At 34.1% G+C, this 12,092-nt stretch overlaps 3 protein-coding genes across 3 annotated transcripts; all 3 read right to left on the minus strand.

The window, feature by feature from the left end:
- Positions 1-3,432: 3,432 nt before the first annotated feature.
- On the minus strand, positions 3,433-3,918 carry LOC147928005 (uncharacterized). Its single transcript, XM_087485973.1, has one exon. The coding sequence runs from the start codon at positions 3,916-3,918 to the stop codon at positions 3,433-3,435; it is 486 nt and encodes a 161-aa protein (XP_087342099.1).
- Positions 3,919-6,684: 2,766 nt separating this feature from the next.
- On the minus strand, positions 6,685-8,827 carry LOC104740887 (uncharacterized). Its single transcript, XM_010461613.3, has 3 exons — positions 7,474-8,827; positions 7,150-7,378; positions 6,685-7,043 (listed from the first exon to the last, which is right to left on the minus strand). The coding sequence occupies exons 1-3, from the start codon at positions 8,376-8,378 to the stop codon at positions 6,885-6,887; spliced, it is 1,293 nt and encodes a 430-aa protein (XP_010459915.2). The 5' UTR covers positions 8,379-8,827; the 3' UTR covers positions 6,685-6,884.
- A 2,183-nt stretch (positions 8,828-11,010) lies between these two features.
- LOC104740888 (uncharacterized) lies at positions 11,011-11,505 on the minus strand. Its single transcript, XM_010461614.2, has one exon. The coding sequence runs from the start codon at positions 11,482-11,484 to the stop codon at positions 11,191-11,193; it is 294 nt and encodes a 97-aa protein (XP_010459916.2). The 5' UTR covers positions 11,485-11,505; the 3' UTR covers positions 11,011-11,190.
- Positions 11,506-12,092: the final 587 nt, after the last annotated feature.

Here is a 12,092-nt window from a genome sequence, read left to right on the forward strand (position 1 = left end):
AAACTCCAAATTTAAGAACATCAAAACTGAAAAGGCAACTTCCATTTATTTGTTTTAATAATGCAAGTTGTAATTATGTTGTCTGCTTGCATGTTTGTAGTAACCTGCTTAAAGTTAAGAGATCAATGCTCCAATATAAAAATAAAAAACACAAAAGAGATAAATTTCAATATTATTTGTAAGTGTGATGATTGGTGAGGTTCACTTCTCAGTTCATTTTTGTTTTTGAATTCAAATAATGTGAAGTTCAAAAAAAAACTCACAAAAATATCATCATGCATATGCGCTCACAGAAATCTCCAACGTTAATCATAGCCACCTTATCTCAACTCAATGTATCTACTCGCATATATCTTTATGTCTAGGATAAACCGAACCGAATATGGTTTGTGTCAAGTAAGCACTAGTATGAAGCCATGGAGGGAGTAGCATATAACATAATAGTTTCCAATGCCCAATCCTTATAACATAGAGAGGTGTAGTACGTGCTGAAATAATGGGAGAGTTAGTCTCATAATATTTTGTAGAACCGTAACTACGAAGACTTACATTGACCAAGGTATTATTAATTTTCTGTCAGTGGATGGCACCCATTGGACCAACAATTTCAGCAATCACCGCATTATTTTCATTTGATTGTAACAATCTGTATTAAACTAGACATATACAGTATATGCACAACAATTAATTTCAAATACATTAAAAATTAAAACGCACAAGTCATAACAATGTTATTCGAGTTTATTATATGCAACTATTTACATCTTAATAAATTTCGCAATCAAAGGCAGAGACATGCATGCCGAAACAAGCATTCCTCTGCTGGCTTCTCTCGTCCACAATTTTTAATGTTTAAAAAAATACTATATCCTAATTATTACTAGCAAATAATTAAAGATATAGGTCGACGTTTTGATTGTTTAAAGAAAAATTAGGTTCATACATCAATTATTGACAGTACGTATATGCCTCTATATTTAATACGTTATGTAAACTTCATATGGTGTCGTCGACCATTTTCGAGGAATTTAATATCTTTCATGCACGTATTTTTATTAGAAGTATTCTAAGGTTTTACATTTTGTCATAAAAGCTTATAATTGACCACCAAAAAAAAAAAACTTACTCGTTTAAAAAAGTTGATCAGTCTATATAAGAAAAAAAATTGCTGTTAAAAAAAAAAGTTCAGTCTACCAAAAAAATAATGTAGATGTAATATGTATTAGTTCAAACTTTAATAGATGCATTGGCATATTTGAAGGCACTGAACTTTTTTATTTTATGGGAAATTTGTGAACCAGTAAATACTCTATATCTGCAGGATAATTAATTTATGTGTGGAGTGGTTAGATTTCCAAGTTTCAAGTCAACAATTTTGAGTCAAAATGCTGTCAGACAATTACATGCGGGCTGTAAAAATTAATACTACAACTATAGTTTACATGGATACAAAACTTATTAATGAAAGTGACGCTTTCCAATTATTTAAATTTATTGAAAATTGTTTTAAAGGATTAATATAATAAGAGAATATTACAGATTAAGATATGATACTCTCGTATGTAATATTTATACTTCAAAGATTTTAAACTTAGTGTAATTTATTCAAGATTTTTAAATATTCCATAATCTAGTATTATTCAGTATAAGATTTAACTAATATTTTGAAAATATTGCATAAGTTCAATAAATTCTATGAGTAAAAAAAAAATGAAACACTCTGGATAATTTTTGCATGAAGATTAATCGAGTTTCATTGTTGAGATGCTTTATGAAAATTTTAAAATTGTATTATTTTTAGACAACAAAGATTATAAAAAAAGAATAGAAATCAAGTCTGGCTTCTTATATTTATAAGAATCTAGTTAAATCATACGAGTTACTTGGTGATTCATTTCAATAAATTAAATACTCCCTCCGTTTCATAATATATGATGTTTAGAAAAGTATTTTTATTTCATAATATAGGATGTTTCCAACTTTCTATGCAATTTTGAAATTAATTTTATATTTTATATTATGCAGTCTTGTTTATAATTGGTTAAATTTTTTTAAAGTAACTATTTTTTAATATGTGTGTTTTAATTAAAACATCCTATATTTTGAAACGGAGATATTATTGTATATTTTTGAATATTCGTGAATGAGAATAACCTATGTAGAATTATTTCAAATATTTTTGTATCTTTTTGAATTTTCGTGAAAGAGTTACCTACGTTGAATTATTTGGTTATTATTAGGTTAAAGTCTAGTGGTTTATGTGAAGGTAATTACTACTACTAATTAGTACTGTGTTTTCTTACCGAATTACTCAACCCACTCGGATGCTATGGTGCACTATATTTATCTATATATATAATGTCACATGTGTTGTATTTTCTTAATAAGGATATGGAATAAGCTTCGAAAGCATTATAAAGAAAATTGAATCAAATAATTTATTTTTAGTTTACAAATTCACAATATTTTTGGTAAAATAAATTGAAATATTTTGCAATATTTGTTTGGAGTATATTGATGCGAAGAGAGACCAATCCAGCAAGAAACCATGTGATCAGTGGCGTCTATAACTATATAAAATAGAAAAAAACGAAAGGATAGGGATAATATAAAATCAGAAATGATATATCTCGATCTAGACTATATTATATGATGATCGATAAGGACACATGGCTTCTACAACATTTCTTTTATGCGACGAAATATGTATGCATCGGATGTGTTCCTGTCGTAACCCAAACTTGTAATTAAAAAAGTATACCATAACCTATTTCTATGATTGATTAAGTAGTTTTAAATTCTTATGCATATCCATAATAAGAAAAACTAAGTACAACATTGCTGTCACCTAGGAAATTCAAAATTTGAAGTAACACAAAAGAAAACGATTTCAAATTTGCCTTTTTTAAGTGATCCATTTCAAAACGAAATATGCATTGAGATCAACGCCGACTTGGTAACTCTACGTTTTGATGAATATACATACAATTACTTTGACCAAAAAAAAAAAATACATAGAATTACTAAAACTATGTAGTTTACAGAAAAAATTTAAAACTTACCAGCAAACTTATGTTATATGGCGCATTTTTTTTTTTACAATCAAACTCTATATATTAAATTATTGGAAATGACTTTTTTCGAGAGAAAGCCAAAAAAGTACCGACGAACTTACATGGAAAAAACAGAAACCTCGTGTTTTTGCACATTTCACAAATTTATCGGCACGGATATTACCCTCTCGAGAGATATATATAATACTAAAGCTAGCAAATCTATCTCTGAAATGAATAAAATTCTTCAATTCCGATGAAAATGTCGGCTAATCCTCAATATTAGACGTCATCGATATGAGGTCTAAACAATCCGTGACAAAAACAGTTTTATCTAAGTTCAAGGCCAAAATGCACTCCATAGCCCAGACAAGGGTGTCTAACTCTGCATATAAAGGGGATAGGCTTCTACGCGAATCTTTAAGCCCCATGTGCAGGAATCTATCACGATAGAAGCAATCCAACCGTGTCCGCTCCTATCCACCTCTACATGCCAAGATCCGTCTAAAAAACATACAAGGCAATCTTGTGGGATTTGGGTTGATATGTCTGCTTCTGCTAGCCATGGTGTTGTGTCTCTAATGTTTGCTCTTCTCCAGACTTCTTCTTCTTGAAAGGCTTTCTCCAAAGTATCGTGCGGAGATTCAGATATATTTTCAAAGACATTCTTATTTCTTGCCTTCCAAATGTACCACATCATCCACGGGAACGTCCTTAAGTGTTGATCAGTTGCACCAGAGTCTCTACCACGCCCATATAGAAAATCGAGGTTGTTATTTAGGGAAGAAGAAGGGAACACCATAGGATGGGAAGAGATTGTCGATAAAGCCCATACTTGACGTGCTGGGGGGTATTCAAATACCATATGTTTATAGTTTCCTCCTCTGCTCCACATCTGGGACAATCTTTATCTCTACCAATATGACGATAATGCAGGCGTTGGCATGTTGCCAAGCACCCAGTCACACATTGCCACACGAAATGCTTAAGCTTCCGTGATGTTTTTATCTTCCATGCTTGCGCCTTGAGTGTCGTAACACTAGGTCCCTGAGAAGGGAGGTCGCAATCAGGGCGAGAGATAGCTCTCGCGGCTTCGTATCCAGATTTAACGGTATAATTTCCAAACTTTGTCAAGGTCCACGAATAACCGTCTCTCGAGGCATTCAAGCTCGGTTTAATTCCCAAAATAAGGGTAATTTCTTTCGGGGGAAAGAGTTCCCGAAGATGCTCCAATTTCCACTTTTTGTGTTCAAATCAATCAAGGTATTAACACAAGCCAAGGGATTTCTTTCATTACTAAGTCCTTGTGGCGGCCGCGCTGGCGTATCTGGAATCCATGGTTCAGTCCAAAGGCATGTGTTGAATCCCGAACTTATGGTTTTACGGATTCCGTAAGAAAGAACATGTTTTGCAGCTAACATGCTTCTCCAGCCATATGAAGGTCGATTTGATACTTGTATCTCTAATGGACTACAATATCGAAAATATCTCCCTTTAAGAACTCGACTAAGGAGGGAATCTGGATATCTGAGAAACCTCCATAGCTGCTTTGCCAAGAGGGCAAGATTAAATTCTTCTAATGCTCGGAAGCCTAACCCATCTTCCGAGTATTGAAAACACATTTTCTCCCAAGAGATCCAGTGTAAACCTTTACTATTTGCCCTATTGCTCCACCAGAAGTCGGCGATGGCGCTAGTTAATTTGGAGCATATGGCTTTTGGTAAGAGAAAACACGACATTACGTAAGTCGGAATTGCTTGTGCCACTGATTTTATCAAGACCTCCTTGCCTCCTTTCGATAGGGATTTGGAAGTCCATAAGTTCACCTGTTTGTGGAGTCTATCTCTCACAAATGCAACGACTTGTGCCTTTGAACCATGAATTTTCTCAGGGAGACCCATGTATGTGTCCATGCCTCCTTCATTTGATATCCCAACAATAGATTTGATCTCTTGACGTATATGGGATGGAACCTCGGTTCCAAACATAATGGAAAATTTGGAAAAATTAATTTTCTTGTCCGGACGCCTCGCCATAAAAGCGGATTATATCGATAATTTCCTTACATTGCTGAGGATCGGCTTTGCAAAAGAATAGACTATCGTCAGCAAAAAGTAAGTGAGACACCGTCGGCTCGCGTTCGAAATACGTAAACCATGGATCTTCCCTTCTCTTTCGGCGTTCCTAATCTGAGCGATTAGGGCCTCTGTACATAGTATAAATAAATAAGGTGAAATTGGGTCCCCTTGGCGAATCCCGCGAGTTGGCCTAATCCGTCCCTTGGGATCCCCATTGATCAAAATGCGGTAGGAGACGGAAGTAATGCATTGCATAATCCAACCCACCCATTTATGATCAAAACCCATTTTTTCCATCAAGGCTCTTAGAAAATTCCATTCCACCCTATCATAAGCTTTACTCATGTCTGTCTTAATTGCCCTAAATTTCTTCCGGTTGGCTTGGTTGGAACGGAGGGCATGAAAGTTTTCTTGGGCAATTAGAATATTATCCGTAATTAATCTTCCTGCCATAAAGGCAGATAGGGTCTCATATATAAGATCCGCAAGAGCCTCTTGAGATGTAAGCTCAGAATTTTCAAGATCACCTTATAACTCACGTTACACAGGCTAATAGGACGAAATCTAGACATTTCTCGAGGTCGTTCTCCTTTCGGGATTAAACATATATTTGTTTCATTTAGCTTACCATCAAAAATTCCAGAGCTAAAGAAATTCTTCACCATCTTAGTGAGATCGCTTTTTGTGGTTTTCCAAAATTTTTGAAAGAACAAAGCAGTCATCCCGTCAGGTCCTGGAGCCTTCTCCGGATTCAGGGAGAACAAAACTCGTTTGACTTCTTCTTCTGAAATTTCTTTTGTGAGATGCTCGTTCATTGTTGGGGTAACCAAAATAGGTACATCCTTAATGGCTAATGTGGGGTCGCTCGCATTCAAGGATGAAAAGAGGTTGCTAAAGTACTCCTCCGCTACTTTTTCTATTCCTTCTTCTGTATCAACCCAAACTCCAAGTTGATTTAGGATACTAGTGATCTTGTTTCTTGCCCTCTTTTGTTTTGTGGCAGTATGGAAAATTTTTGTATTTTTATCTCCTCCTATTAGCCAAATTAATAAAAATTTATATGACTTTGTGAATGACATATTTTAACTATTACCTCTGATAAGATTGATATTGCAAAACCATTGGAACTTATAGCCAAATTAATAAGAATTTGGCAGTACTTAAAAACATCTAGAATAGAATAGATCTAGAACAGGTATGTAACATAGACCATTGATATTAGTTTCTCTAGATCACGACATTGGATGTTTGTTTAATCGATAGTTTTTGGGTAACCGCAATGCTCAGCGCCGAACAAAAGAATCTTCATGCTTCCCTCCCAACTTTTTTTGTTTTTCTTGGGAAAAACCAAAATTGATTATATTAGTCCCGAATTTGCTATTTTACTATTGTTATACTAAAATATCTAAAGGGAATCGATATTGTCAGTGATCCAGATCAAGATCATAATATTATCAATCAAAATCACTTGTTCCCAAAGATTCGATTAAAAAGATGTACCAAAAAAAGAAAAACAAAGAGATTCATTTTAAGCCGTTGATTTACAGCAAAAAGATAAAAACACCAGCTTGCTTCTTCAACTATTTACAGATTGTTGTTACATTAGTAAAAATCGAAAATTACTCTCTCTGTTACAAACCTCTGAAAGAAGCTACACCATTTTTGTTGTTATATAGCTCAATCAGGGTTACAGAGACTGGTAATAAAAGAAAGAAAAAAAAAGGATTTTTTTTTACATTTTGGTATTTTTTTTTCAACTTTGACAAAATTTACCATCCATCTGATTCTGAACAGCTCTAACCGCAGCCACTCTTGCAGCCGTAGCAGACTTGTTAGCTCCAGCCACGGCTCGGCTCACCTGCTCTTCTACCCGTCTCCGTTTCACTGCCTTGTTCGCTGTTTCTCGAGCCGCCTGCAATTTTTCAAGTTAAAGTTTTTCACTTTTTTACTTTTTTACTTTTTGTGTGTCAATTCAAACAACAGTTGAGTAACTCCGGTTTGAACTAAAATTAATGTACCTGAACCGCTCTAGAAACAGGCTCGCTCGTAAGAGGAAGAGAAGTTACAAGACTCCCTGAATCCCACTCACCAGATTTAGCATCACCTGTTCTAAACGAGTAAGCACCAAACCCTTGTTTACGACCTTCATGCCATGCTCCTTCGTAACAATGTCCATTCGCGAACCGATACACACCAAACCCATGAATCTTATCTCCAAAATACTCCCCTGCATACTTATCTCCATTTCTAACAAAACACAACACCAAAACAAATATTATTACTTTTTTGTCAAAACAAGATTCACCCAGAAAAAAAAAAAAAACAGAACAGAGATAACATACCTGAAATGGTAAGATCCAAGACCATGTTTAACACCAAATCTAGACTCCCCAACATAAGAGCTACCATCAGCACAAGACTGAACACCAAACCCATGACTCTGACCATTGAACCATTCACCAGCATAACAATCACCAGTGTAGAACTTGTAGACTCCATAACCATGTCTAAGACCTTGCCTATACTGACCTTTATATCTACTCCCTCTAGCCCAGCTCTCAATCCCATGACCATCGTATCTCCCATCAACCCAATCACCTTCGTAACGACCTCTCACGAAATAGTAATAAACTCCACTCCCATTACACTTCCCTTTGTGGAATTCACCTTCGTAGAAGTCTCCGTTACTGTAGAATTGAACACCTTCTTTGACGAATCGCTTCACAACCTTCTTCTCCGGTTTGTTGGTATCGTCTCCGATGTACCATTGTACCGGTTTAGATTTCGGGTTTCTTCCTTGGAAACCTAAGACTCTGGTGGTTTCGTCGGAGATTTGTTTGATTGCGATCACGGTTTGGTTTAGGAGTGCGATGTTCTTGGAAGCGAAGAAGAGAGCTACGGCGACGAAGATGAGAGCTAGCAAGAGATTTTCCGAAGTGAGGATCTCATCGGTTTGTGAGAAGACGACGAAGAAGAAGAAGGAGGAGAGGCTGAGGAAAGAGAGAGAGACCATGGTGAAAGCTAAACCGGGATTAATCCGAGTTAAACCGGTTTTAGGATTTGATGAACCGAATGGTTTAGGTGGTTTTCGTCTCTGCTTCTCTTCTTTCTCTCCGGCTTCTAGATCTTGTTGCTCGCCGCCTTCCACGATTGAAGATAAGCTTTGAAAAGACGATCGGACATTTGAAGATGACCGGAGCAACGACGACTGCGTCCTCGTTAGCTTCGCCGCCGCCTGTTTCTCCATTTTCTTCTTTCCAACAAAAAAAAAAACAAAACTTCGAAACTATCGAAACGAAAACAGAGGTGAGATTCCGGTCATAATCGATTTCTCCGGCGAGAGTACACTAACCGCTGCTTCACCACCGTAACTAGCATCACGCACGACTTTGTTAGAGAGTGAGAGGGAGATTTGCGAGTAATTTTTTTTTGGTTTGGCTCTCTTCGTTGTTAATTTTTCCGGTACCGGAGAATTTTTTAAAACGGCGAAGCTCAGTGAGAGAGAGAGAGAGAAAGGGAGAGGAAGCGAAGAAGAAATGGACCGGGTTTGGGCTTTTTAATTTAAAGAGATGAGATTAGATTTAATAAGAACCGTTGGATTAAGATCTGACGGTTGATTAAGTAAAGAGGAGAAGGAGAGCCGTTGGATGTTGTGTGACCGGTGATGATGGGAATATATACATTACATTGGTCGACGGATCCAAACATGAGCGGTTTTTTAGCTTTTACTGTTGCAAAAGCTGGCACGTGCCATTACTTTAAGTACACAGTTTCTAATAATATTAAAGTATTTTTTTTTATTACCAAACTGATTTACAGAAAAAAAAAATCTCTGCTTTTCGATAAAATTGTTAATGACATCCTTTACAATTTTGTTTTTTTGTTTTTTTGTTTTTAAATAAGATTTGTTTCCTATTAAAATAGGATTAGGGTAATATAGTTTTATCTAAATAAATCTTTTTTTTTCAAGCTTATCTAAATTAATCATTTCTTATAAAACATACAAAATGCCACCAGGATGCCCGCTTTACATTTTCATTTAGCATAGGAATAACTTATGTTTATTATTTTATTTAGTTTAGTTAAATTCAATTTTAATTTTCATAATTGTCACAGCCAAGAAAACCATTTTTGGTTAATTTCTTTTTAAAAATAAAATTAACCTAAATATATTTTTCTTATTTTTACACAAACTAAAAATTTATTATTATAATATTATCTTTAGATTAATACTCTTAATAGATTATTTATATTAATTTCATCACCTAAGTATAAAGGTAAATTGGTCAATTACAATCTAAAGTCTAAACTAAAGTAATTGGGAAAATAAACAATTAGTGGTAATTTTATTAATGATAAAAAAAATTTGTGGTATTTTTGCCATTTCTCAATACATTTTTATAAAACTATTTTTAGCATGATTATAATACTTAATTTGGAGTAATATCTTCAGGTTAAAATAAAAACCAGATCAATTCAATGGATCTAAATTAAACTTTCCATAATAATGACATACATAAACATCACCCTTGGAGGAAAAGAAAAAACATACATAAACATCACCCCTAAGCCAGATTTCTACTATTCATGCATATAGGAGTAGTAATAACTTTATTTGTGTATCAACAACAACATTTGAATTCATTTTATTTTTGGTAAGAAATCTGGTAGGTGATCTGCCAGCAGAATTGTTGAAACCCGCGATCAGTTACTATCCACGGAATTTGTTTTTTCAAACAAAATATTAATGGCCAAGAAAAAAAAGAAAAGAGAGCAGGATGGTTGGATCTAAAATCAAATCGTGAACAACCTATTTTAACCAAACATCCTCGTTTGGTGTAGTTCGATGTTATTAGCCTCCGAGATTAGTTATATTTCAAACAACATAACTTAACTACAAGCTATGTATATTACACTGTTTCATCTAATTTCTGGTATGGTTTAGAAAGTTCTATGAAAGTGTGTGTGTATGGTAAATATAAAATAGTTTGGTTGTTTTGTAATAGTTAGAAAAATTGAAACGTCGTAGAGACTAGAGAGTGCAACAATCTTTTTCTTACTAGTCAAATCACAACAACAATATAAGTATAGTTGCCATGATATTACATAGTTCCATTTGATAGCTTTTTTAATTCATGACTACTTTTTATTGCTAACAACGTTGGATTATAAAATGGATTAAAACAGGATATTATCATTTAAGCAAACATCTCTTTCAAATGAGATCTAAAGTCAAAACTCCTCATCCGTTTTAACTTTCGGCTACGATAAAGGCCAATTGCAACAGAGAGCCATGCGTATGCATTCTAGTCATTATATTCGAAATTATCACAGCTTAGCAATCTCCTTATCTTTTTTTTACTTGTCAAATTTTAATATTTGTTATATCAAATTTTTCTTATTTTTCTTTTCAGAAATATGCAAAAACCATTTTTTCACTCATAAAATAATACATATATAAATGCTGTAAATATTAACGAATTTCTAAGTGAATGAAATGATCTGGATGATATTTAAACCAAAAATGTTATATATGTTTAGTAAATTACGTGGATAAAATGTAGTTGGCATGATCACATCCTACGCAGCATGTACAATAAAACAATTAAAGATTTAAATCATGGAAGAGAAAGCACAATCATGATGTATTGTCCTTCTTCCGTTACCTTCACACTTCGAAGCCTTATTCCCTTAACGACTCCCGTAACCAACTTGCAACAATATCAAAGGAAGAAACTGAGCTCCACGCAAACATAGACTCACGATTCACCAAGCTTCAAAGAAAACCAAGAATAGAGAGAAGCAGAACATGCTTTTTGGGACTTCATTTAGACGAATTCGGCCCATTCCATTCAAAGTCCATAAGCATATGATTTAACTTTAAGTAATATATATTTTTATTATTATATAAAAATTGATACTTACATGTTTTTTTTAATGAATAAAATAAGACAACTTTTTATTTTTCGAAATATGATATAAAAATAAAAATATATAGTTTATAGATTTAATGAGGGAACAACTTTTTTTGTATGTTTAATTTGGTACTTACCATTTTACTAACATATCCAGGGAAATTGTTCGCAAAACCTTTTCACAGGACTTTTATCTCCAGGGACGAAGTATTCCCCACTATTGTATGGGTTTCCATCACAAACTTGCTTGCAAGCGTCAGAACATTTGGCTGGAGTTGCATTTTTGCCGGTCTTCATGCACACGTTCGTAACACAGTTTCTAAGACATACATCTAGCGCTCTCTTGTTCGAATGAGCGACTTGTGCCGAAAACATCATCGTACATAACGTTATAATCATTAAAATATTGCATATTCTCTTTGACATTTGAACCGCCATCTCGTTGGTATTCTGATAAGTCTAAAAACTTTTCTTTTACTGTAGTTCTAGTTTTCAATGAGATGATTTGGTGAAATATGATGGGCGGTTTTAGGAGATTTATATAGTAAACAAAGTTTTATCGGTTTGAAAAGTTGTTAACTGTTAGAGGTTAATTTGTTCTTCGTTTCTTTTTTTGGACATCTTAGATTCTTAGGTGCTATATTGGTTTGACTATCTGCGTAACTATATGCCATAAGCCTACAAAATAAACAATATCTTATTAGTGGCCTTTTATTTTTCTTACGGGTTGTTAAGAAAAGCTATTTTTGACTATCTGCGTAACTATATGCTACAAGCCTACAAAATAAACAAATATCTTAGTGGCCTTTTATTATCTTCCTAAGCTCGTCAATCAGTCCATGTGAGAAAAGATACATCTATTACGCGTAGTCGCTTAATATTAATTCTCTTAAGATAGAAAAGAAATAAAAACTCTTGGCCATATATGTGTTTTCAAGGCATTCAAATTGGAGTTTTGTTAAATAGCTGGAAATTACATGATTTTCATTTAGGAGAGTCCATGATGATGATGATACATTGCCTTCAAAGCTTTCATTAGATCAAAG

This window comes from Camelina sativa, chromosome 14 (genome assembly GCF_030686135.1).
Source record: "Camelina sativa cultivar CO46 ecotype springtype chromosome 14, ASM3068613v1".
Classification (NCBI taxonomy): domain Eukaryota; kingdom Viridiplantae; phylum Streptophyta; class Magnoliopsida; order Brassicales; family Brassicaceae; genus Camelina; species Camelina sativa.

Coding starts and splice junctions, on each gene's coding strand:
- LOC147928005 (XM_087485973.1), bottom strand. CDS start 3,918: ATGGTATTTGAATACCCCCCAGCACGTCAAGTATGGGCTTTATCGACA.
- LOC104740887 (XM_010461613.3), bottom strand. CDS start 8,378: ATGGAGAAACAGGCGGCGGCGAAGCTAACGAGGACGCAGTCGTCGTTG. Junction 7,379..7,473: donor CTTGGATCTTACCATTTCAG/GTATGTTATCTC, acceptor GTGTTTTGTTAG/AAATGGAGATAAGTATGCAG. Junction 7,044..7,149: donor CTGTTTCTAGAGCGGTTCAG/GTACATTAATTT, acceptor GAAAAATTGCAG/GCGGCTCGAGAAACAGCGAA.
- LOC104740888 (XM_010461614.2), bottom strand. CDS start 11,484: ATGGCGGTTCAAATGTCAAAGAGAATATGCAATATTTTAATGATTATA.